This window comes from Calidris pugnax, unplaced genomic scaffold (genome assembly GCF_001431845.1).
Source record: "Calidris pugnax isolate Ruff unplaced genomic scaffold, ASM143184v1 scaffold60, whole genome shotgun sequence".
Lineage (NCBI taxonomy): Eukaryota > Metazoa > Chordata > Aves > Charadriiformes > Scolopacidae > Calidris > Calidris pugnax.
The window spans coordinates 111,888-138,598 of record NW_015090831.1 but is presented as its reverse complement, the minus strand read 5'-3'; the positions used below and the strand labels follow the sequence as shown (position 1 = coordinate 138,598).

Genomic DNA, 26,711 nt, shown 5'->3' with positions numbered 1-26,711 from the left:
GGTACCATAAAAATAAATGTTAATGTTGGCCGGCAGCTGCGCTGCTTAGAAGCTCTGGTAGTTTTTCCTGTAGAAAGCACAAAGTGCTATTGGAGTACTTTGAAATTTTATGGGGAAGATAATGGTATTGGGCGGTTTTCTGTTGGCTAATAGTGGAAAACATTCGGGTTTGCTCTATCTGATGCTGCTCTTGATGCTTTTAAGATGTGTCTTCTCCTTGAACGGCATCTCAGGATTTATTGTAATGGCTGTAAAAAATGTTTTTAGCTGTGAACAAAAATGAAGAATGTGGACTCTGTGTAATATTGACAACTTTAATAGATTAACCATGATAGCTCATGGACATTTTTATGTTTGAAGGGTTTTAACAGTTTAGGAACAAGTCTTCAGAAACAGGTGAGGATAAAATAACCGTGGAAGTATTTGAAAGGAACATTTCTCTTCCGTATGTGTTCATTTGGAAAGAAATAGTCAGGCTCATGACGTAATTACTGCTTTTGTTGTTATTGAGGAGAACTCTGATCCTTTTTAAAAATACTCATTTTGGTTTATTTGTGTAATAGCAAAAAGAAGAAAATACTAGCAAGTTATGATTGTTTGAAATAGAATTTCTTTAACAGTTTGTACAATACAATAAATTTATCTTTGTCTGAAAATAGGTTGTTTTCCACCATGCATAATTTTTGCATTGAAACCCACGCTGTTAGGGAACATTTTATATTGAAAAGTCAAATCATGGATGAAAGATGAATATCACAATCTTCTTTTAATTCACTTTTATCCTTTAATGTGAGTTTTCCTTAGATTTTCTTAGGGAAGATGATTCCTTTATTGTATATAAAAGTGCAGGCCAGACAGCTGCAGTTGGATGCAGTCCCTCTTAGTGGAGAGTTGTGGATTAGTGCAGGTTTTCTGCCACACGCTCTCCATCTGGCATTGCCAGAGCCAGTATTAACTTGTCCTTGTCACCTGCTGCTGGGATTTGTGGAAGGTGGGGAGGGACCCACGTGTGTTCAAAAGGGCAGGTATCTTTGGCTGGTTTCCCAATTTGTACTCTAAGATGTCTTTGATCCAAGCCATGAGCTTGGCAGAAACTCTTGTAGCTCCAATCTTTGTGCTGGAGTGAGGTTTGGGGCATGGGGTTTTTGTGCTAGCTTTTCCTTCTCTCTCTTTGATGCCCCTACCTTCTTGATTTGGTAAATACTATATTTCATTAGCTTTCCTGTGCCTTTCTCATCATACCAATAGAAATGTATCCTCTTCTTTTTCTGTGTAACATTTTCTCCCGTTGTTTCTGCTATTCTCTTTAACAAAAAATATCCAAATACACTTCTTGCTGTGATACTGCCTGTTGCGTTTGGTGCACCCAGAAAAGTTCTGACAGTTGACAGACATTGAATTTTACCTAGACTGAAAGGGCGAGGAGCAAATTTGGAAGTGTTATGGAAAAAAATGTCTTTGGAGGTGGAGGATAAAAAGGGAGTTAAGAAAAATATAAATATTGCTGTGAATGGGGAAAGGTGGTAGTGGATTTTAAAGTGACAGAGAAAAGAGATGAGAAGGGGGTTGACTGATTCTTAATGTTTTCTTTTTGCTACTTTATGAAACTTCAAGCACGATCTGGTTACAATCAAACTGGGAATAAGTGGAAGCTGAAACTGTAGCTGCCTGTGTTTCACCTGCTGCCTGGGTGAAGGAGGAGTTTTAATTCCATCAACAATAAAAATAACTGAATTTTTAATTTAAATAGTATGGTTTTGATGCAAACTTTTGCTAAAATATTGGGAAATTATTATTACTTCTCTTTAAATTTTCTTGCTCAACTCAAAATTATTCCTCTGCCCAGGATGCTGACCATACATCCTCATTGCAGTTCTGTGTCTAAATAGTGTATGTTATATCACAGCAGCTTTTTCTGTGAGCTGCCTATGTTCATGAAGAAACAAAAGGACAGAAGCTTTATTTTGTACTGTGTTAGTGAAATGTTATTTTATTATACTTATGCTATGATATTTTTTGTGTGGTTTTTTTTAACTATCTCTGGTCAAATTTTATAGCTTCAGGGGAATAAAAAAACTTTCAGAAAAGAAAGAAGAAAATAAGAAAGGGTGTGTTTTGTTTTTTTTTTTTCCCAAGGCTACATTTTGTCATTAATCTGTTATTTTGGTGATGTTGGGAGAAAGTAAGAGCTCATTCTGTAGCCTATGAGATTTATTGCAGCTCTTGGTGTAGGTGCTGCTGTCAGAACAGTGGTCTGGGCTCTCCAGTCAATCTCCTCCTACTAGCCATAGGCTAGCTCTGATGAGATATCATTTCTTGTCAGGTTCTAAAGTCAATTAAACAAAACCTTTCAAATGTGATTGCAGATATGAATGAACACAGCTCTAGGAGCCACAGTATCTTCCTCATTAACATTAAACAAGAGAATGTGGAAACTGAGAAGAAACTCAGTGGAAAGCTTTACCTGGTGGACTTGGCTGGAAGTGAGAAGGTAACCTTTCCATTTTCCTAAAATGTGAATAATCCTGCTGGGGCCACTACATTGAGCATGTGAATGTGCAAATTAAGCTGGGTTTTACAGAAGTCTTATCTTAGGTCATCGTTAGTATGGCAATTGGGTTTTTTCTTCTTCTTTCCTTTTTTTTTTAATGTGGGATGGAGAAAAGCAGCAGATCAGAACTGTTGGTATGAAATGCAAACCCTAAAAATCTGCAATGTATCTTCACTTATAATGAAGTGGATTGAACCAGTGTACTTCTATACAGCTTCACATTTAGTTATGGGTATTTGAAGAAAGTAATGTAATTTAATGTAATTTTTCAAATTAGAACAGCTATTTTAGCTTTCTTACATTCAGTTATGTCCTATTTCTAGGTTTTCTGTAATTATTTCATGTATTAGATCAATGAAATAATAGCAGTTAATGCAGTTATACAGCTGAAGTCTATCAGAAGCTCCCTGAAACAGTCTCTTGATTGTGGTGACTATTTCTGCTCTTCAGTATAGAAAAATACTAACCAGAAAAAAAACTGTATCTGTTTACCAAAGGACTAATGGTCTAGAACAGTACTGCAGTGGGAAAATGTCATTGTTTCCCACTTCTCATTCTAACATCTTCTGGAGAGTTCAAAATTGTTTCATTGTAAATGAAATAAATGATAAAACTCATCATTTAGCAACGCTATGGAGTTTTTTATTCAAGCTGGATCCTTGGTAACCCCTGTGCATGTCAAAATAGTTACTCACGATGAAGCAACATCTCTCATTGTGGTCAGAGATTTCTATTTCTTTCTGAAAATGAGAAGTAAAAGAAAAGGTTGTGTTTGATAGGCTGGGCAGCTTTCACAATGCTCATGGGAACACACAGTTGATAACCCATCAGTACAATGGGGAAGCCATTCACCAGAGGAATTAATCATGTTAATTTCTATTATTGCATATAATACTACATGTTAAATTAAAAACTCTTAGTGGTGTTTAGAAGATGAGTGCCTAGTCAGGCTCTGCTCTCCTCTGAAAACTACACTTTTGTTTGTTTGGGTGTACAAAAAACCTGCAATAAGGGTTCCCTTGGTAGATTGTCTTCTTAAAAGATACAATTCTGTTTCCTTTTGTCACATGGTGTTTTAAGGGGAAAGTACAGATACTGTAGTTTTAATGTAGAGAAAAATGTATGGCTTCATCCTACTTTTCTGTGCCCTTCCCCACTTACCCCACTCCCCCCCAAAATAGAGAAAAGACTGTCAAACCATGTTGCTGTTTAAAAGAGTGCTGGTTCCAGGCCACCAAGCTTCTTGTCTGGGCCACTTTGGGATCCAGTTTGTAGACTGGTAAACCTCGAATCCAGGATGAGTGAGATCACGCTTTTTCTGTCCTGACATTCTTGGTCCATGTAAGCAGAATACAAAGCCAAGATACTTGTTTGGTGGCACATTCTGTGCCACTGAGAGTACACCTGTGGTGTTCCCCATCTCTGTGGACAGTCTGGTCTTAGAAGTGGTCCCCAAGTATCCTCAGGAGAGCACGAACCTACCAGCTTTTCCCTGAACGACGTAAGGGTCAGCTTGCTGTTACACTGGAGGAAAGGTGGAATTTTTACAGGCTTCTACTAACAAAAAAGTGCGTATAAAATTCTCCTCCTTCATGCTGAGGGATAACCTTGCTTTGTTTTTCTTCCAAGAGCATCTTTACTGGTTGCAGTATCTCCTTGTAGCTGTGTCTGTAGAGGCTCTTGCCCATGGCTGAGCCTGACTGTTGCCTGCTCTCTTTGGTAGGTCAGCAAAACCGGAGCGGAGGGCGCTGTTCTTGATGAAGCTAAAAATATCAATAAGTCTTTGTCTGCATTAGGCAATGTGATATCTGCCTTGGCAGAAGGAACTGTAAGTAATCCTGTTTTGTGTTGTTGAAGAATGGCTTTTTTATCTATCTGTTTCTTTGCCACGCACATAAAAAAGTCAGCTAACATTTCAATTCTGAAAGAAGAAAATATTAGCTTTCCAGCCACAAACCAGTCACGCTTTTGCTCTTCCACTGAAGATAAGAAACTAATTCTCAGAGATTTCACTTGAGTGATTATCCAATCTTAGCACAATCAAAACAATTACTCTTCAGGATTGCATGCTTCAGATCCATTAAACCTGTCATTGTCGACTCATGTTCTCTCCCATTACGATATCATTACTTAAAGAAACTTGTTCTTGTCTCTTATTTATACTTTGATTAGAAAACCCATGTTCCGTACCGAGACAGCAAAATGACCCGAATACTTCAGGATTCCCTCGGTGGGAACTGCAGAACCACCATCGTGATATGCTGTTCTCCTTCCGTGTTCAACGAAGCAGAAACAAAGTCCACCCTGATGTTTGGCCAACGGTGAGTCCCACTTGGCATCAGGCTGGATGACGCTCGGACTCTTCCACGCGTTTCCGAGCCGAGGGGAGCGAGATGAGTAGGCACTTTAAAATACAGAGGTTATGGTTTCTGGAGTTGTTAAAAAATAGTACTGGAGAACTTGAGAAAACTGTCTCTTCATTCCCTGTGGTACCATAAAAATAAATGTTAATGTTGGCCGGCAGCTGCGCTGCTTAGAAGCTCTGGTAGTTTTTCCTGTAGAAAGCACAAAGTGCTATCAGAGTACTTTGAAATTTTATGGGGAGGATAATGGTATTGGGCGGTTTTCTGTTGGCTAATAGTGGAAAACATTCGGGTTTGCTCTATCTGATGCTGCTCTTGATGCTTTTAAGATGTGTCTTCTCCTTGAACGGCATCTCAGGATTTATTGTAATGGCTGTAAAAAATGTTTTTAGCTGTGAACAAAAATGAAGAATGTGGACTCTGTGTAATATTGACAACTTTAATAGATTAACCATGATAGCTCATGGACATTTTTATGTTTGAAGGGTTTTAACAGTTTAGGAACAAGTCTTCAGAAACAGGTGAGGATAAAATAACCGTGGAAGTATTTGAAAGGAACATTTCTCTTCCGTATGTGTTCATTTGGAAAGAAATAGTCAGGCTCATGACATAATTACTGCTTTTGTTGTTATTGAGGAGAACTCTGATCCTTTGTAAAAATACTCATTTTGGTTTATTTGTGTAATAGCAAAAAGAAGAAAATACTAGCAAGTTATGATTGTTTGAAATAGAATTTCTTTAACAGTTTGTACAATACAATAAATTTATCTTTGTCTGAAAATAGGTTGTTTTCCACCATGCATAATTTTTGCATTGAAACCCACGCTGTTAGGGAACATTTTATATTGAAAAGTCAAATCATGGATGAAAGATGAATATCACAATCTTCTTTTAATTCACTTTTATCCTTTAATGTGAGTTTTCCTTAGATTTTCTTAGGGAAGATGATTCCTTTATTGTATATAAAAGTGCAGGCCAGACAGCTGCAGTTGGATGCAGTCCCTCTTAGTGGAGAGTTGTGGATTAGTGCAGGTTTTCTGCCACACGCTCTCCATCTGGCATTGCCAGAGCCAGTATTAACTTGTCCTTGTCACCTGCTGCTGGCATTTGTGGAAGGTGGGGAGGGACCCACGTGCTGGAAGCCAGGTAGCTGCAAAAAGCACCAGTTCCTCCCATTGCTGCTTCCTATAAGCTACTCGCTTAAATAACAGCAAAAAAAAACTCCCCAAAGGGAACGTCACAGGTCTCTGCAGTAAATTTTTATGGAAAAGTGGTCGTTAACATATAATTGGGTCAAGGGTCACTGTGCAGCTTTAGTTCCCCAGTTTATGATGAACCTAAGTTTAAGTTATTGAAGATGTAAGCTTCTGCTGACAACCCATATATTATAATGTGCATCACAGAAACGTTGAGTAAATGCAAATTTGAAGATGCAGTAATTAAATAAAGAGCCTTAACAATTCTGAAGTATAATGAGTTGCACAGTTTTTGTTGATGGTAAAAGCTTCGATGTTTTGCTGGTTCACAGTTTCAACCTCCCCACGTCCAATTTTCTGACTGCAGGTGATTTCATCTTGCACCTCTCTAGAACAGAAGAGCTGTCCTGAAGTTCCTGCTGATTCATTCTGGATAAAACTCCAGGGCAGGAGCACAGTGCAGGGACATTTCAATTTTTAATTGATGAGTAGGTACTTCGTTAGGTTTCAGCCTGCTCTGTCTGCAGGTACGGTTTGAAGTAAATAGAAATGTAAGCAGTAAAACATAATAGTTCAGATTAAGGGGATTAAAAGGTAGTGTAGCTCTTTTTAAATTATTTTTTTTAATCTGGATTAAAGAGGGTTTGCTTTTGCTTTGTAACATGTAACAGTGCTCCAAGATCTCCGGGCAGTTGTATGTTTGGCTACTTGAGGAAGTGTGTGTAGAGGAAGTCTGGGTTATTTCAGTTTACATTTCTCATGGGTTTCTTTCTCTTCCCAATAATTGGTAAAACTTGCCTTTCTTTTGGGGACAGAATAGTTTTCAAACTGGCTGCTCACCTCCTGGCTAGCAGAGCTTGGGGTGATGTGACTAACACTTTTCTAGGAAGAGGAACATTTGTAAGCTGTTCCTTACTGAGGACTGGGATGTCGGGTGAAAGCACTGGGAAAATAGCTAAATACTTCCTGGGAGTGCTTGGTTGGGGTTTTACTGTGGGGTTTGTGTTTGTTTGCTTAGGAGCTAGAGAATTGGGCTGAAATGGGAGTTCCTCGTGGAGAACTTTCAGTTGTTAGGAAGGAAATACCAGCAGGAGGACTGGTGATGGAGCGGACCCGCAGAGCAGCACACAGGCTATATGTACAGAGTGTTATTTGTCAGCATTTTGGATAGGAATATTGCCATCTCCGGGAAACAGTTTCTTTTACAGGCTCTTGGGTTGTGGTGTTTCATTTTTCTGATGTGACAGTATTAAGGGCCTGAATAACATTAAAGGGAAGGTACATGAGTCATGGGTGATTACTGGTTCCTCCATCTTTCCCAGCAAGAAAGAATTATATCACCATTAAAATAAGTGTTAGGAGTAAAATTCATCTTCACGGGCCCATTTACACAAATCAACACGTGCCTGTGCTCCTCTGCTAGTAGTGAATTGGCTTCTTCTCTTTCTGCTCCATCTTTTCCTGTGTTTTTATATTGTTTTTAATTCTAGTTGCTAGTAAGTACTTCATCCATCATTAGGGTAATGCAGTCGATGAACTTAATGGTGTGGCATTTTTTTTCCCCCTGGTGCACTTCAATGAGTGGAAACTTGAGCCATGCTTTTGACAGAGACAATATGTAAAAGCCAACTATTAGGCATCTGCATATTTTAAAAGTACAGGGTTATTTTAAAATGTTTCTAAGGTAATAAAACTCTTGCTTGCCACATAGTGCAGGTCACTGGAGCGCAGTTTGGAGGATGAGGCACAGATAGGGGAGTGTTTTCTTGCTGACAAAACAAAGTTTGGGGATTTTTAGTGATTGGCCACATTTAAAGGATGCTTTAGAATCGCTAAGTGGAGCTGTGAAGAAAACAATTCATATTCTATGCCCTTCCCAAAGGAGAGTTTGCCCTTATATCTCTAGCCCATTCCTAGGCTTAGTTTCTTGCACTGACGTTTCAGTCTACGCTTTACAAACCAGTGGGAGGTTTGTCTGTTATTCCTTTATTTAGCCTCTTTTACCCAGTAACACTGGAGTCAGAGGGATTCAGTGTCTGAGCAGTGAAGGGCAAAGATCAGAAGCTTTCTTAATTCGTACTGATTAGTTTGATTTCTCTGTTTAAATGTGGATTTGCTAGAGCAGGTGCAGTGCGGTTTTTCTGCTTGGTTTGCATTTTCTGGTGGGATTGTTTAGGTTCAGCTGGAGCTAAGCACTTTCACAATAGTAAAGTGGTGGCAGTTGTTGTTAGAAGGGTTTAAATTTTGTCATTTTTGCCTAGAGAGGCAGTAACTCGTGAGCAGTGGCACAGGCACGAGTTCGGGCTCCCTTCCCCCTGAAAAGGGAACTCCTCAGCCCAGCAGTAGTCCAATTACCCAGTGGTGACCAGTGGTTCCCCTCCTTCCCTTCTTTTCACTCCCACACATGTATTTGGAAATGTTATTTGGCTTTCAAGAAGGATAAGGTTCCATAAGTTTGACACTGAAAGAGGGGAGATGGAGCTGAGATCTGGGGAAGAACTTCTTTGCTGTGAGGGTGGTGAGAGCCTGGCCCAGGTTGCCCCAAGAAGCTGTGGCTGCCCCATCCCTGGAGGGGTTGAAGGCCAGGTTGGAGGGGGCTTGGAGCCACCTGGTGTGGTGGGAGGTGTCCCTGCCCAGGGCAGGGCGGTTGGAACTCGATGATCTTTAAGGTCCTTTCCAACTCAAACCATTTGATGAGTCTATGATTCCATCTCTGCTTCACTGTGTTGATGTCCTTCATGCTGCAACATATGGCTGAGTTTTGTTGGTGGAGTTGTTCAGAGATGGGGCGAGCCCGTGGTCAGATGCTGTGGGGAACTCTATGGTGGGTCCAGGAGAAGCTGCGAGGTGACAGGTTACCTCACAGAGCAACAGTGGCAGGTCTTGGTTTTGTCCTTAATCCAAGAACAGTTTCCAGAAATTCTCTTTTTGGAGGAATCTGAAGAGACAGATCCATGTCTAACTGGTCACTGGAAGAATTTCCATTGAGGTTTCAAGGTAGTAATGGCACTGAGGGTTTGAGAGAAAAAGGAATTGTGGCATTGAACTTTAGAAAATAAATTGCAAATGTTAGTAGTTTCCCTTTGTATTATGGAAAAAATTATGAATTCTTGTACGGAGATAAAAGTTGCAGAGCAACTGACACCTGGTTTTGTTGTGCAGAGCCAAGACGATCAAGAACACGGTGTCTGTGAATCTGGAGTTGACCGCGGAGGAGTGGAAGAAAAAATACGAGAAGGAGAAAGACAAAAACAAGAGTCTAAAGAATGTTATTCAGCACCTAGAGCTGGAACTGAACAGGTGGAGAAACGGTACGTATCAGAAAATGGGAATGGGTACGTGCCTTTGTATTTTTAAATTACATAGGTTTAAATCTTGCCTTAAATCACAAAGAGTCATATTATTTCTAAGCCCACCATTCAGAGCTGGAGCTCACGCTTCATAATAAAAACTGAAAGGGGCAGAAGCAAAAACCAGGGAAACCAGCAGCAGCCATTTACAGAAGGTACCATTTTCAATGCCAAAGCTGGTGTGACATCAGATGTAGCCAATACAGGAAGGCATTGATAATTTTAAATAATGTTAATCATATTAACAAAGAAAAGGTAAAATGCCATTATGATTGGTTGGTTTTTTCAAAGAACTCTGCTCTTCAGGCCTGACAGTCAGTTCCATTATGCTTTAAGATAACTAGATCTTGGTGGGTGGGGTTTTTTTTAATAATTGAGTTTACCATTAGAGTAATTAGTCCTTTAGTACAATGATTAGGAGTGTCATCTGATTGATGAATGACTACTCGTTTCCTTCTGTGGCTTCTAAGTGAAATTTATGTTGAGAACAGCCAATTTTCTGCTTAGAAACAGAGAGAATTGCCGTTCAGGGTAGGTTTGTATGATCAAGTATGGGATGCTAGAGGAGGAATAATATTTTTGTGCATAAATGCAAATTAAAGAATTTTTATTTAATTTGGAACGTGGACAAATAATTTTAGCAAACCATCCTTGCTTTTTGTTTTTATTCCATGTATTAAAAAAAAAAACCAAAAACCCCAACCCCCATGCCAATTAGAAGCAACAAACAAACAACACCCCAATCCCCAAAACCCAGCCCGGAACCCTCTTGCACCCTGAAATCCCAACAACCCCAACAGTAAAATACTGCTTCTTTGGAGTCATTTTTCTTTTCTAAATTGCTTTTCATCCCGGTCCTACGTGTTGATGTATCTCACAATCCAAGAGTACGTAACTCTTGCAAACGTGGAGTATCTAAAGCGAGAACAGATCTGTGATTGAATGATTAGTCACAATTGAATGATTAGTCACAATTTGTTTGGCACAGTCAGGTCTGGTTTTGAACATCCCTGGGTGAAATCGCCGCTTACAAGATAATACCTGACCTTTATGGGGGCGAAAAATTGTTTCCTCTTGCAGCTGCCTCTGCTGTTTCCTTGCCTTTCAAGATGAGATCGTTACCTAATGATTGCTCTCCCTGCCTTTCTCTGGAGATTTGGGTGCAGGGAATATTTCCCTTATCAGCGCAGCCCAATTGCTATGGAGACGGTGGTTGTGCTGGTGGTGCTGGGGAGGGCTGGGGATTTCTAACCCGCTCCTCTTCTGCCTGTTTCATTCCATCTTTGCTAAATGTGACGACTTTAATTTCCTTCCCATCCTAGCAACATTTTTTTTTTCAGAAAACCCAATATAGATCCTTTCTATGCGCCACGTGAACAAGCCTTGTAACATGCTGTTTCTATTGTTTTGTCTAAATATACACACCTCCTCATCCCCCCTGTCTCTCCTGCTTTTCTCATTGGCCTTCCCCAGCAATACATTCAATGCATTCAAAATACTATTGATTTCTTGTCCGACCTTCTGTGATAGCATCCTTTGGAAGGTTATTCTGTCAAAGGAGGCTCTTTACGAACAAAAGTGTCACAGAAATTGCATCTTGAATATGAAATGCCAGATAGAGGCATAAATATTCCACTGGTGTGGCTTATTCTATAAACTTAGAAAATAATATACAAAATAAAACTGGAGCAGAAAATGGGCGTGCTCAGTTCTCACTGAAGCAGGATTTCAGCACCTTTGTATCCAAGTGCACAATTTGGCCTGTGTTTTACGGGTAGGGGGTTGTTTTCATCCAATGAATGAAAATCTAAAAATTCAATTTGGGAGGCTCCTGTTGGATTCTCTGCAGCCTGAGGAGCGTTGCCGTGTGTGGGGGGTCCCACAGTCTGATCAAGCCCACCTTTCCTAGTCTGCTCCAGTGAAATGCAACAGTGAAAAATCAATTTACATTTTTCTCATTAGCAAGAGAAAATATCACCAAGCCATTAGCAATAGGGTAAAAAGTATTTTGAGTGAGGTACTTTTATAGAGGTTATGATGCTGGTTTTAAAATTACTCTTTTTCATGCTTTAAGCTTGAAAATTATCTTCTCCATTAGTTGGTTGTGCTCTTTCATGCCCTGTTTTGTTTGCTTTGGGGCTGGCATTTTTGGGTTTTGATATGTTTGTCCTGTTTGCTTATTTCCCCACCAGTAAGACAAATAGTGCCTACGCTGTTTTGGCAAGAGGAATGGCAAGTGAAGCTTTATGGGACTAAAATATTGTAGCTTTTCGTAGAAAAGGGAGAAAACCTGTTTGTGCAGAAGGGTTGGATGTAACCTTCCCACAACGCGTGCAGCGTTCAGTGACTGGTGGAGTCTCTCACCAGGCTCTAATGAGAATAAATTCAATTTCTGGCATGAGCACCCTGCCTGTCCCTCTTCACTGAACTGTGCCGGGCTCAGAATTGTAACGCACCGACGGTACCCGGGACAATATTCCTCAGAGAAAATGATTTTGAATGCAAAGGTGTAGGGAGAACATCCTGTCTGGTGTGCACAGGCAACGTCTGCAAATCAGTGTATGGGCTTTAATTTTAGATGTGACAAGGCAGAAGGTGAATGTAATTTTAAATGCAGCTGTCTCGCTTGTTATCCCAATGCTGGAGCAGTTCATTATGAGGCAGTTGGAAATCTGGAGAGGAAGAACCATTTAATTGCCAGTAGGCTTTAGACTGAAAGTAGGATTTTTTTTTTCTCCTTATTTACACTTCTGGTAATCCATGGAGCTAATCCCATCTATAGAGGGTTGGAGTGAAAAGGGAGCCAGGAGTCCAGTGCTTTTAATGGCAGCCATTCGAACTGTTGATGCGTTGTGTGTGTTTGTGTTTCTAACCGTGGAGCTAATTTTCCTAACGAGGATGGCCATCTTTCCACACCTCCTTTGGCCCCTCATTTGTCTGCATGGCAGTTCCCTGCCTTGCATAGCCGGATACAGCCCTTCTTTGCTTTGCTGAGTCCCTCTCAGCAGCCACGAAGGACCATCCTGGGATGTCCATGGGTTTGGGCAACCCTCTCTCTTGGATTGTAATGACCATAAATTGCATGCCTGCAGGAGAAGCTGTGCCTGAAGATGAGCAGATCAGCTCAAAGGACCAGAAGAACCTGGAGCCTTGTGATAACACCCCAATTATCGACAACATCACGCCGGTCGTTGCCAGCATCTCGACAGAGGAGAAGCAGAAATATGATGAGGAGATTGCCAGTCTCTACAGGCAGCTGGATGATAAGGTGTGAACTTTTGGGTTGACTCCATTTGCTGGGTGAAAATGGAAAACTAAGCCAAAATGGGTGGGTGTCTCCTTGTGTTTTTGGAGCACCATCAGCTGGAAAATGTTCCAAAGTTCAAAACACTGTCACTGCATAAAACCAGATCATGTCAGCTCTGTGCCCCTGTTCCCTCTGCAGATAGTGTTTGGGGGTGTTCTCCATGAAATCAGAGCCAAATTTGCCTTTAATTTTAAGGGCTCGGTACAGGCTTTTCAGCACTCTTTTTCTTCAGTGATTTTTGTAAAATCCCTCAGCAAACTATAACATCATAGAATCTTGGAGTCATAGGAGAAAGAAAAAAGGGAGACAGTATCTTAATATTTTTTCCAGATGTATTGTGTATTAGAATTTTAAGGGAATAGATAACCATCCCCTGGGGCTCTTTTGTTCCTATTGTTCTAGCTGTGAATGCTGCCTGGAGTGCAGGTGGCTTATTTATTTATTTGCACAGCTTGAAATACATCATTGGCACTTAAAGCTATCGGCCATACATTTACTGAGCACTTGCCATTAATGGCTTTGGCTCGTGTGAAGATAAGTAGTCGGGGGGGGGATGGCATTCAAAATAACAGTAAAGGTCTTTAAGAAATTACAGCTTTTCTTTGATGGAGAATACAGCCCCAGTAGCAACCCCTAGCTTTTGTGTATTGATTAGAAAAAAGAAAAAAAGTCAGTCATTCTTTCACTTTCCCTCATCAATAATAGCAAGGCCCATTGAATTATTCTCGAGGGAAATAGCAGCAGGTTTGAGTTTCACCCTAGAAAACATGGGAAGCATAATTTGGTGTGTTACTGCAGCACTATGGGAAATGGGAAGGTTTTTGATCCCCAAAACAAAGCCAAAATACTGCCATGTATAACTTGTAACAGTGTAGACCATTCTCGTGTTGTATCTGGGAAATGATTTGATGTATTCTACTTGATTCCTGTATTTTTTGTCAAAAATCTAGACCATTCTCGTGTTGTATCTGGGAAATGATTTGATGTATTCTACTTGATTCCTGTATTTCTTATCAGAAAAATCTATTGGCATGCTTGTCAGTGAAACACAAAATACCAGCTGACTCTGAGAGGGTAAAAGCAGTGATTTATCTTTAGTGTTCCTTTAGAGAAGGAACAAGAAGAGATGGACTTGGTCAGGTCCTGTGCTTGGTGTGCCTGTTGCAGTTCGGGGGAAGGACTTGAAGAGTGGCACCCATCATCATTTCTCTTCTATATTTAAAATCAGTTCTTACCCCTGAGGATGCTGTCTTAACAAAGACGTTGAAATGCCAGTAAAATTGGATGCCTGGCTGTGCATTACCTGAGAGTGTTTTCTTCAAGGGCTGTGATGGAGTAGGAAAATACAAATTCTGCAGTTGAGGGTCCAAGTTCTCTGTTGTGGTTTGAGCTTCCTCCTTCATTAAAGCGGTTCAGAGCTGTGACCTTAATAAATCTGTGTCTAATGGTCTCTCTTCAGCTGAAATTTGGAGACAGAGAGAGAAAGGGTGTGCATGTATTTGTATATCTATAAAACATCACATACATTGGCAAAGCCTCCTGCGAATTATAAGGTGCAACTCTGACCGCATTGTTTATCATCAGGGACACCTCTCCTTAGGTATGAGAGGCTGAGAGAGTAGGGATTGTTCAGCCTGGAGAAGAGAAGGCTCTGGGGAGAACTTTAGCCCCTTCCAGTCCCTCAAGGGGCTCCAGGAAAGCTGGGGAGGGACTCTGGATGAGGGAGGGGAGCCCTAGGAGGAGGGGGAAGGGTTTGACCCTGAAAGAGGGGAGATGGAGCTGAGATGTGGGGAAGAAGTTCTTTGGTGGGAGGGTGGTGAGAGCCTGGCCCAGGTTGCCCCGAGAAGCTGTGGCTGCCCCATCCCTGGAGGGGTTGAAGGGCAGGTTGGAGGGGGCTTGGAGCAACCTGGTGTGGTGGGAGGTGTCCCTGCCCAGGGCAGGGGGGTGGAACTGGATGATCTTTAAGGTCCCTTCCAACCCAAACCGCTCTATGATTCTGTGATAAATACCAGAGACAGCTGCATGTATACATTGCTTTTACTGTATAGCTCTATGTATATTTTTCTCTCCTCACATAGTACTCAAACCTGTACAAGGTTTGCTATGGCATTATTCTTGCTTCTTTTCTAGAAAGAGGAAATAAAAGTGACCAAACAAGAACCGCGAAAAGAAACTAAAAGTCTCCAACCTTGTTTCATTGCAGGATGATGAAATCAACCAGCAGAGCCAGTTGGCTGAAAAGCTCAAGCAACAAATGTTGGATCAAGAGGAGGTAAAAAACTAAAAAACAGAAAAATGAAAACCCTTATATTTTACTCATGAGCCCCTTGCTTAGTGATTCTGTCACAGTTATTGGCTAAATATATTCATATTAACTGGCTAAAATTCAATCGGTAGGAGAAAGCTGTGTGACAGCTTGGTTTAAAATTCAAATTTCTTAATATCCTCAGAAGAGCATTAAGCCTTGATAGCTCCTTATAACAGCAGAGCGTCCTGCTGGGCAGTGATGCTGGATGTACCAAGGAAGGAGTGCAGCCAGTATTTTTTCACTTCAAATGTGTTTTTCAATAGGTCTGTATCCTTTCAGGTATCCAGACACTATGGACTGTAGGTGGTTAACAGATTTCCTAGTTTGACAGTATAAAGATTAGTTCCTGGTAATGTTCATTACATTCCTGATGTTCATTATTTTGGCAATTAGAGCCACTAATGTGAGAAATCTGTCAGACTGAAAAATTGATTATCGATGCTGCCACAGATTCGCTTTATAAACTTGGATTTCTCGCTTTAAACATTTTATTTCATTTTTTCCATCCATAAAATGAATGTGGTTTTTAATATGGGGAATATGATCACTAAATTTACAGCCAAGGCACTTCCTTATCTGCCATTTGTTTACGAGAGGTTTTGAAGATGTAAAATCTGGCAATAACACTAAATTACCAAGTGCCCCAAATGTTGCTGTGATAATTCTTAGAAGATGGTTTTATGCTGGTTTTCAAACTTCACTTGTCATTGCTGTTCCAAGACGTTGGTGTCTCTTCGCCGTGGTTCCCTAGGATTCTCCCAGCTGCCCGAGCCTCTTCCATTGGAATACAGCATTATTCTGGCTGCTTTTTTGGGTGTGAAACCTCTCTTGTAATTGAAAAATGATTCTTGTCTATGCCTTAATCCTTAATCAAGTCCTCAGAAAGGGTTTCCAAGGTTTGGCTCCTCATCAGGGCGAGAACAAGCTATGAAATGTCTGTTACTCTTCACACCTCCTGCCACCTTTGGGGACGTGTCCTCACTGCAGGAATTACCAGCTTTATTTTACTCTGTGATTAAGCTCTTCATTCACTTGCCACAACCTTCTTTTGATTACTCTGTATTACATGCTCCCCGCTCTATCCGTGGCTACACAAATGTAACTCAATTTTGTGCATTCTCAGCAGCATTATTTTTGGATGTGTGTTATTTGCACCATCTCACTTCTCCCAGCTTTTCTACATCAATGTTCTCATCTAAAGCTTATTTTCCCTCACAGTTTTTCTTGTGTCTTATTTTTTGAGTGATGTGCATTCCTTTCGTTGTGTTGCTTAAGTGGGAGCATGCTGTACCCTGGCTTGTTCCCCACCCTCTGTGTTCCATACTCAATATTACATCTGGAAGATGAATCAGTTTTTTGGTGGTCTCTAATTTTTGCCTTACAGACCACTTTTTCCTCTTCTTTTCACATGTTCTACTAAAGCTTTGCTGACTTCTGAAGTCTCCGCAGCTGGTGTTGCACCAGAAGGTTTTTAGCTGCTTCATCTGTTAAGCTTGCCCACCTCTTACCTCTGAAAACCAATGTGATGTTTTTATTTTCTTCTTTAAGGGTATTGAATTAATTTTTCAAGGTTTTGTCTTCCACACGTAAGCTTCTCCTGGATCTACCTGTTCCGTCTTAGAGCCTGTGATTAGCTCCCTGATAGATGTGCTGCAGAGCAGCTGCCTCACTCTGCTTCCCACTAATTAACCAGAGTACTTTTTTCTGCTTGATTAAGATAGCAGGTTAATTATAAATCTGAGGCCTGCCACAGATGGTACTGCTGATAGGGGTATCTTTTGGTACCCTTTCACCACTGGCTCTTTCTTAGGGTGGGTGTTTTGGGAGGGTGATTCTGAATCTTCTCATGTGCTGTGAGCAGCCATCATCTCCTTCCCTTTGTATAATGTGTTATTAATAGCCTTTATAAATTTTGGTATAAATCTTCTCATGTGCTGTGAGCAGCCATCATCTCCTTCCCTTTGTATAATGTGTTATTAATAGCCTTTTTAAATCTTGGTCTATTTTTCCACATTATACCAGCGAGAGTCTTCCAGGGAGCGGTGTTTATGCTCTAGGTGATATATAACACTTCCCTTTACTTGAAGTCGCAGTAATATTCACACAGAAAATTTCTTAAGTAAATGTAAATAATAGTTCCATCTGTGTTTAGTAGAAAGATTATTTTAAGCTATTTTGTTGTTTAAATATTTACATGCCATCTGGCTTTGGCAATTCAGTGGGTTTTTCCGTAACGTGAGTGCACTTCTGAGGCTGCAGCGTTACCAGTGAGATAAATTTCTCTTACATCTGAATCCTCTCTTCGCCACTTTGGGCACGTGCCAGCCTCTGAAGCTGCCTGCTTGGTTTCCTATTTTCCATTAGCACTCTGAGCCAAAAAAAGCAATGTCTTCTCTGACATTCTCCTTTTAGGTGGTCCGTTCTAGAGAGACGTTTCTGATTAGCTTGGGGTCTCGCATGCAACTCCTTCATGGCCTGGGAGCCAGTGGACAGTGGTGGGACAGGTCAGGAGAAGTCCACCCAGTGTGCTTCAGGAGGGCAGGTTTTGTTCTGCTGTCCAGGAACACTGCAGTACAGTAATATTATACTAATCCATATGTAGGAAGGCTTGGAAATGGTGAATTCTGTAAATCAATGTCCAAATTTGCTGTTATGATGCGCACGGATGCCTTCCTGTATCTCATGCACTAGTTTTATGTGGTTTTGCTCTATATTTAATGATTTTATGCAATGTTAAGTCCTGATTTTGTTATTCTCAAAAGTACAATATTAGCACTAAATATTAGGTGGCACCTTTTATTTCTTTTCACATTATTCTGCAGCATATGACTGCTGTTGAGTCTGCTTTTGTGCTAAGAACCCAAAAGCTGAATTTTTGAGACTTTAACATCTGAACAAAGATGGAATGGTGCAAGGACAAGGGAGAGGACCATGCAACTGGCCTCTTGCCATCAGCACTGTCACTGAAACTCTCAGTAGCAGGCACAGAGTAAATTTAATGAGTTTTACAAACTGGAAATACTCACTAGTGTGTGTGAAGTCTATATTTTCTTCCTGAGTTAATATTTTGCCTCAGCAAATATGAGCAGCTAATCTGTCTTCAGCATCGTGCTTCAGATGATATCTCAGAGTAATCATCATAGGTTTGCTTATCAAAGGATTCCTCTAATGCCACAAGATCTTTGAGACGGCCTCAGAGAGCCCTTTTACTTGGTTCAGCTCAAAGCTGTGAGTCTGTGTTTAAACATTTTACTTTGTGGTATTTTTTGGTCCTAGCTGCTCCACTGGATTGAGGGCAGAAAATTTATTTGGAGCTACAGCACTGTATAAAATAAATTCTCTGCCTCAGTCTTATGTCATAATAGGATTTGATAAAGATTTTTATTTTCATTAAAGTTCAAAGCCTTTTTCGCTTCCTTCAGATACACTTATACCTAAACTGATGGTGGTTTTGGGTAGAGCAGCAGAATTTTTCTCTCCTACTTGCTTTTTCTTGCATACAGCTTGTGTGCTCACATTTTCTTTCTCTCTTTGTCTGTTTTTGCCCTTTTCAACGTTGTCTTTTTCAATGAGTTCTTGGGTGACTTAACGCTTCTGTGATATCTGGTTTCCAGCTTTTGGCCTCCACTAGGAGAGATTATGAGAAGATCCAAGAGGAGCTGACCCGTCTCCAGATTGAGAACGAAGCAGCCAAAGATGAAGTCAAAGAGGTCCTTCAGGCCCTGGAAGAATTAGCTGTCAATTATGACCAGAAATCCCAAGAAGTGGAGGACAAAACAAGGGCCAACGAGCAACTGGCCGATGAGCTGGCACAAAAGAGTGTAAGAGCAAATGGTTTATAACCCCCGTTCCCTCCTCACCCCCTAATTCTGCATCTCCCCTAAAGATTTCCATGGGGGTAACCAGAAAACTGCTGGCCTCTGCCATTCCAAAAATCTTTCACATCCTGCTGCCAAGTATGTTATTATGTAGTATAAAAATTGGAGTAGCAGGGAAGCTGTTAAAAGATCCATATTTGCTGTTGCTCCCTCTCTCTTCTATCTTAATTAATAAAATTAAGAGAATTCAGAAAGTGCTCTGTGGAAGCTGATGGCAGATCATGGCTCTCTCGCAACCTCTGCATTTTGCACAGTGTAGCGGCAACAGAACTGAGTGTGAGAGCTGGCCATTCTGTGTTTTGGTTATTTAAAAACTCTTGTTATGCCAAGAAAGATGTGAAAATCTGCTTCATGTGAATTGCAGCATTTTATGTTTTTTTTTCTGGACTCTGCGCTGTGGAGCAGGAATTTAGTATAGAGTCAGGAGATCTCAAGGAGGGAATCCAGAAAACAATTCAGCTTTTTTGGCTGATGATCTTAAGGAAAAAATCTGATCTGAGAACAGTCAAGATTGACTTGCTAGCTTAATACATCCTTGTTCCTTAATTAATTATACAAGCTGAGGAGGTTGTTGATAACAGGTCTATTTTCATGGAAGACTTCGTTATCCGCTTCAGTGAAACAGATTACTGTGAATCCATTTGAAAAAAAATCGAGTTTTTCCTTCTATACCTGTTTCTCTGTGATTAACCTTCTTTGCGGTGTATTATGCAAATAAGATTCTTGCAGGATTTGCTACATTTAATAGATCTAAAGTCTCCTTGTTAGCAAGTGAGTTGTGAAAGTGGATTATGGCAGGGTGGAGTTGTACATGGCCGTACCTTGAGCCAGGAGGCACGTTCAGGAAAATACAAGACAAATACCATGTAAAGTAGATCTCTCAGAAGACCTGCTGCCTGGCTGTGGAGGTGGGGGGTAACTTTTGCTTTTAAACCTTTCCAGAGCACCCTGACGGCCACCCAGAGGGAGCTGGGCCAGTTGCAGGAGCTCAGTAACCATCAGAAGAAGAGGGCAACAGAAATCTTGAACTTGCTGCTTAAGGACCTGGGGGAGATTGGAGGAATCATCGGTACTAACGATGTGAAAACAGTAAGTCGGTGATCTTTGTTGTTCCCCTCCCACACCCCCCGCAATATAAAAATATTTGAGGTGGAATATGTGTGATAACAGCAGTCCTTCTCCCAGGAAACCGCTGTTTCAATCCTGGCTGTGGCACAGAGTGAAATACTGAAGAGATCTTTGTCTGGGCCAGAGATGGTCAGTGTCTGCGCACACAAACACCACTTTTATTCCCAGCTCAGTGTTTGAGGCCAGACTGATGCAGCCCATCTGTGTGCTGATGCATTTATTAATGCACATTTAGCCCTATTCCTTCGTTAGCTGGCGTGATCCGGTATTCCCAGAATCTGAAAAATCTATATTCGTGAGATTTGACTTCTGGGTGGCTACTTTTTGGTTTGAGGTTTTCCCTAAAACTGTTGTGTGGCTGAAGGTGATCAGTTCTCAAAGCCAGAGGTCTGTACAGATGGCTCTCCAGGGCACCTGAATGAAAAGATCTGCATGGAAATGGTGTTTTTCTGCATTCTGGTGTTTATTGCCTTCCGACAGCAGCTGGCTTCATCTAAGAGCCCAGGCTTTCATGTGTGTTTCTGAACAGAAGATGCTTTAAATGTCCTGATTTCCAGCATTGGTAAATTTGTGCTAGATACCACAGAAACATTCACATGATGGTAGGACCAGCTTAACTTCTCTATATTGACTAATGATTTTTATAGAGGAAAAATTGTAGAGGATCATTTTCCTGAGGTAACAATGGGAGTGAAGGTGGTTGAAGCAGCAGCAGCATCTGAACATGCCTGGAGGTGGTGTAGATTTTGACCAGCTTTGCTTTGAAATTTGTCTTCAGCCTGGTTCTTGTGTTTACGGACACGGTAAAGGAGGCAGCCATTCACTTTGTCGCACTTCTTGGGTTGTGGATGAAAAAAATGCTAAGCCTCAGACAAGATATTTGTATAGTCATTGCTAAATGGCACGTCTCTGATGGAAACTTTCCGTGGCCTGGAAGATCTTCCTGGTGACTTTAAATGGATGGATAAGATGACATTAGCACCAGGTGAAAAAGAGAAATTGCTAAAAGTGGTTAAGAAATGAATTCTGAAGATATATGCGATTTGCTCGCAGTACGTTCCATTTTCTTGCTTTTCATTCACTTCTCAGTTTTTGAGCAATGATCTTTCCCAAACTTTTTCTGAGGTCGAATGGAAAAGTGAGACTGTGGAGCCAGAGACTGGGAGTTGTTGATGTTCTGCGAAAGCCCCCTTAGATCAGCAGATGCTCCAGCCAGGTCTTACTGCAGAGGACACCATCCCTGCTGTCCCATGTGGTTATGCAGATGCCAGGCAAGACCAGGCTTTGCTAGATGTTACAGCAACCTCTGGTGGCCGTTGTAGTAGGAACTATAAGAGGAAATCTTGGAAAATGGAGGTGGAGTCTGTTTGATCCAAATTTTTATAGTAACGAAGATGTCAGCGTTTTATAGGACAGCTGTCAGTGTAAATAAGGCCAGATTGAGAAGCTTTTAGAAGAATAATTTCGAATTTGTTGGCAATTAGTATCTTCTCAAAGTGTGTTTAATTTCAGACCAGACTGAGGGTTTTGGAAGCAGTCGTGTTTTTTAGGCTGTTGGAAGAAGCTACAGCACGTGTTCCCTTCCCTTTGGTGCTGTGGGGAAAAAGGAGAAAAGCAGATGAAGTTGGTGGCCATATGCTCCCTCAACGAGAATCTTCACAGCCCGTCAGCGGGTTACATGAATTCAGTGGTTGAAGAAAAATCTTTAAGAGAAAAACAACCAAATACAAGGCACCACGTTAAACCAGGGAAGGAAATGATGTATAAATGGAATGATACTAATATTTAGAGATGAGAGCAGTTAGTTTCCTCTTGCCAGGTGAGATTTCCAGACCCATGTCTGTCTTACTGAAGAAGCACAACCCTTCGAGAGGAGACTTCTTTAAGGAGTACTTTGAAAATGCTCCTCAGCTTTCTTCTCCATGAAAGAAGGAAAATTTCCTGTGCTGGTGCCATGAAAAGGTTTCTCCAAAATACTGTGTTGCCATGATGGCGGGCTTGCTCACTTTAGATGTTGAACCACTAAAATGATGAAGCACACAGTGAGTGCAAGCCTTAATTTCTCATTTTTGAGGCTTATCAGTGAAGATTGTAAGAAACAGAGTGGCATAACCTCTTTAGAAGTGACCTAAAGGTCTGTGGGTACTTCCTAGCTCTAGAGACGAGTTTCACAGCAGGGAGACAGCTTTGCATTGACTTACCTGCAAGAACCACACCTTTGAGATTGCAATCTTCTGTGTGTTTAGTTAGCAGATGTCAACGGGGTGATTGAGGAGGAGTTCACCATGGCACGGCTTTACATCAGCAAGATGAAGTCTGAGGTGAAGTCCCTGGTGAACCGCAGCAAGCAGCTGGAGAGCGCCCAGATTGACTCCAACAGGAAGATGAACGCCAGTGAGAGGGAGCTTGCAGCTTGCCAGCTCCTCATTTCACAGGTATGTTTGTTCCTCCTTCCTCATCCCTTTGCAGCGAGGTTTGATGACTTTCTCAGCCTCCGTCCTCATGAAATGTGTGTGCTGGGAGTGAGAAATTAGAACTCGGGGACCAGTGAGGTGTTTCTCTTGTCTGTTTTGGTTTTTTTCTCTCTTCTCCTACCCTGAGTGCTGTGTTCAGTTTTGGGCCCCTCACAACAGGAGGAACATTGAGGGGCTGGAGCGGGTCCAGAGAAGGACAACGGAGCTGGTGAGGGGTCTGGAGCACAAGTCTGGTGAGGAGAGGCTGAGGGAGCTGGGGGTGTTCAGCCTGGAGAAAAGGAGGCTGAGGGGAGACCTTCTCGCTCTCTCCAACTCCCTGAAAGGAGGATGTAGCCAGGGGGGGTCGGTCTCTTCTCCCAAGGAACAGGCCAACCTTTAAAAAATGCAGTCTGTTTGGGTGTGTTAGCTCCTTTTCAGATCTTTGGCTATATTTTCTCCTGGTCATCGGCTCTGGACGTGGAGAGCTTTCTATTTTTCCTCCTTTATGTAGGACAGTAGCTGAATTCCTAGGTAAGGAGCTGTGTACTCACCTCTCATTGCTGTTCTCCATGTCTTTAAAGCATGAAGCGAAGATCAAGTCCCTTACAGACTACATGCAAAACATGGAGCAGAAGAGAAGGCAGCTGGAAGAGTCACAGGACTCTCTCAATGAAGAACTCGCCAAGTTACGGGCTCAAGGTACAACATTAAGCCTTGTGGCCATCATTTCTTTTACCAACTATATCTTAGAAAATTCAGTACTGGCTGAATTTTCAGTAGTGCTACAACATATTATTGTCTGCTTAATATTTTGCAGTGAAGACATAAAATTGTGATTCAGAATATTTGACACATCTCGCTTCCTTGTAGTACGTTGCAATAAAACCAGAATTATCCCTTTCAGCCTACCCCATCCACAAAATACAGAGAAACTTTAATTTTTCAAAAGAATCAAAAACTTTATGACAGGCTTCACCTTGTGCTTTAATGATGGGAGAAGTTAAAAAAAAAAAAAAAGGAAAAAAAACCCCTAAAATCTCCAAATACTTTAGCCATATAAGGAGACAAGGGTAGGTTGGAAAGGTGCTGGGTGGGCTGAAAACCATGTGGGTTGTTAGTAAAGGAAAAGGGGGTTTAGGGAGTGTGGTCACAGGTTGGGTGCTGCAAACCATGGCTGTCTCTGCCCCTCCAACACTGTCTCCCCCCACCCCTGCCGAAGGAGGAACTGTTTTTTTCTTAAATGTCTTGATGTAGCACATCCTGGAACTATGTGATTAATTCTCAATTTCAATTTCCAACTTCCAACAGAAAAGATGCACGAAGTCAGCTTCAAGGATAAGGAGAAGGAGCATCTGACCCGGCTTCAGGATGCAGAGGAGATGAAGGTAGGACGGCGTGCGGCAATTTGAGAGGGCATTTCTCAGTGAGATCGTTCATGAGGCCGATAATCAGGGTGTAATTTTGTCTTCCTGTACACATTGTGTGCTTTTAGCAAACACTTCCAGCCTCTGTCAGAATTGCCAGCCTCTGTTCAAAAACCTGACCTCATGTAATTGAGCGACCTTGGTGATGTGAAATTAGAGAACTTGTTAGTAATGAGGTTGTTGACCAAATTATGGAAAAAAGTAAGTTCCAGCCTGAATATCTGAGGTGTCTTCCAAGGCCAGTGTGTAAGCTGAGCCAGCTTCAAAGAGTAGAGAGCTTCAGTGGACTGTGTTTGCTGGATGGGAGATGCCTGAGTTCCTCAAATCACATGAGCAGATAATGAAATATCAGAGCCAGTACCCATACTTGAGAACAATTTTGTTATATATGACTGAAAACTGATATTTATTCACCTCTAAGTTACTCTTAATTTTTTGCCATTGGAAGTCAATTTGCTTTTTGCCTTTCTGGAAGTCAATTTGCTAAGTAGTGAATCAGGGTACTGGAGTTAATATAATTTAGGTACTGAAATTTGATAAAAAAAGAGGCCAGACCACTTTCCCAAATAATTTGGCAGGAATTCTGATTCTCTCCTAGAAACAATAATCAAACACAAATCTGTTTTCTGGTACTTTTTTCTTCCTTGGGAATGCAAAGAAGAAATGTTAGGCAGTTTTGTGTGCCTTGTGTTTCTGATGGGGTTGCAAATTGCAGAAAAGGAAAAATATAATTTAACAAGGATAGCGATAGAGGTTTGTCAGCTTCAGAACTTTTACCTCTATTATAAAAAGTTAAAGTTAGTAAAGCAGTTGTAGAATTATTCCTTACATTTGGAAGAAAAAAACAAAACAAGTATTTTAGTAGCAATCTAAAAAGATGCATTGAGTTTTTCTTACAACTTGAGATATACCTAATCCTAGAATTTAAAAACCCATCTATGGATAAACAATTCTCAGACAGGGAGAGGGTCTTTTACTGTGCACCCGTTTTCTTGATGAATAAACAGGTGAAATAAGAGAGGACTGGTAAAAACCAGTGTCATTCTTGGCACTTGATGTACTAAGACTTTGGCTTTCACATGCGGCAGTAGAAATTGGTGTACATCTGTTGCTAAAAAATGTCTGAATTTAACGCTTGGATGAGTTGATGCACAGTTTTGTAATCATAGAAGGATCTACCAGGAGGACTCCTGAATTGCCCTGTTCTGATAAGCATCACTCAACTCCAGAAGGACAGGTTGATTTAGCTGATAGGTATGAAGGAATCTTTGCTGTGTGTTGCTTGATTTCACGTATGGCTCTGGTTTTTGTGCTCTGCAGAAGGCCCTGGAGCAGCAGATGGAGAGTCACAGGGAAGCCCACCAGAAGCAGCTGTCCAGGCTGAGGGATGAAATTGAAGAGAAGCAGAAAATAATCGATGAAATCAGAGAGTATGTTCACTCGCTCCATCACTTTCTCTGTTCCTCTCCTCTTCCGTGACACTGTGGGGATGGTTTGGCTTTGGGTTTTTTTTTCAGTTTTAATTGATGTCTGTATATTTCGGTGTCTTACAGAAAGCAGTGTCCTTACATGCAACAGCCAACCCTGTAATTATTTTGCACGGAGAATTACAGTGCCTGGTTCTTTATTGTGGAGCTTTAACAAGCCCATAAAATTATAGAGAGGAAAAAGAAAGCGTAATGTTACACCTGCAGCCCAGCAGATACGAGAAGCTTGGAGGAGAACAGATTTTTAAAGATAAAAGTTTTGAGGGCCTCTTGTAGCAACTAGTTCTGCCACAGATTTTCTGTGAGTCTGGGTGACTGGAATGTGTCCCATTTTCCACATCCTTAACATTTCTCCCTGACACAGCAGTGGAACTCTGTTAGATACTCCAGCACTTGAAAAACGGAGGGGTTTGCTCCTGTACTCTTGGGTTTGTCAGCATTCGTAAAATCTAGGCAGCCCTGATGTAATGTTTGTTCTTTCACCATGTATATTTTGTGGCCAAAGACTAACAATAGGGAAATGGGAAACATAGGAAAGCGGGACAGAAAGATTTCAAGAACAGTTTGTGTCCTTTAAGATACAGGAAGCCAGCCACCACATTTAATTCTCTAATATTTTTACATAAAAGCTATTGTTCTTCAGATTCTTTATGCTTAATTTCTTTCAGAATTTTTCCAGTAGAGACTTACAGCTTTACTTTCTGTGTCTAACCCAGTTTTGTTCATGGAGATTTACCCACCCTTGTTTATGGGGTTCAGGACTGAGCTGTGCTGACTTTCCCTTTTGCATTTCAGTATGAATCAGAAGCTGCAATTGGAACAAGAGAAACTGAGCGCTGATTACGATAAATTAAAAATTGAGGACCAGGAAAGAGAAATGAAGCTGGAAAAGCTCATGTAAGTCGACAGTTTTCTTATCTGGTGTCCTTGAATATAGTGACTTTTAATGTGTCCACAGGAAATGTCCTAGTGAGAAATATTTGTGTTGAAATATTCACGCTGAAAATATCATTTCAGTAACAAAGCCAACATACAGTACTAAAATGATGACCAATTACTCCGTATTTTTACATCACAGGCTATTTAATAGTGAATTTGATACTTCCTGAATTTTTTTTAACCTATTTATTTATTTAAATTTTTTTAGAGCTCCGATTTTAGGAAATACCATAGCAAGAGTTAAATCTCCCATTTATTCATGCACAGCAAAAACAAACAAGAAAGAAGCTGGGACTGAGGGGGTGGGTTGGGCTTGGTAGTAAATCA

At 41.1% G+C, this 26,711-nt stretch overlaps 1 protein-coding gene across 1 annotated transcript in view; it reads left to right on the top strand.

Annotated features, from left to right (window-relative positions):
- Window positions 1–26,711, top strand: part of KIF5C (kinesin family member 5C) — a 93,237-nt gene that overhangs the window by 48,524 nt on the left and 18,002 nt on the right. The window contains exons 11-20 of the mRNA XM_014941184.1: window positions 9,273–9,421; window positions 12,553–12,728; window positions 14,971–15,039; window positions 18,690–18,896; window positions 19,896–20,042; window positions 22,328–22,516; window positions 23,116–23,233; window positions 23,843–23,919; window positions 25,279–25,388; window positions 26,241–26,342. Of these exons, the coding sequence (XP_014796670.1) occupies window positions 9,273–9,421; window positions 12,553–12,728; window positions 14,971–15,039; window positions 18,690–18,896; window positions 19,896–20,042; window positions 22,328–22,516; window positions 23,116–23,233; window positions 23,843–23,919; window positions 25,279–25,388; window positions 26,241–26,342 (1,344 nt within the window). The remainder of the gene's footprint in view (window positions 1–9,272; window positions 9,422–12,552; window positions 12,729–14,970; window positions 15,040–18,689; window positions 18,897–19,895; window positions 20,043–22,327; window positions 22,517–23,115; window positions 23,234–23,842; window positions 23,920–25,278; window positions 25,389–26,240; window positions 26,343–26,711) is intronic.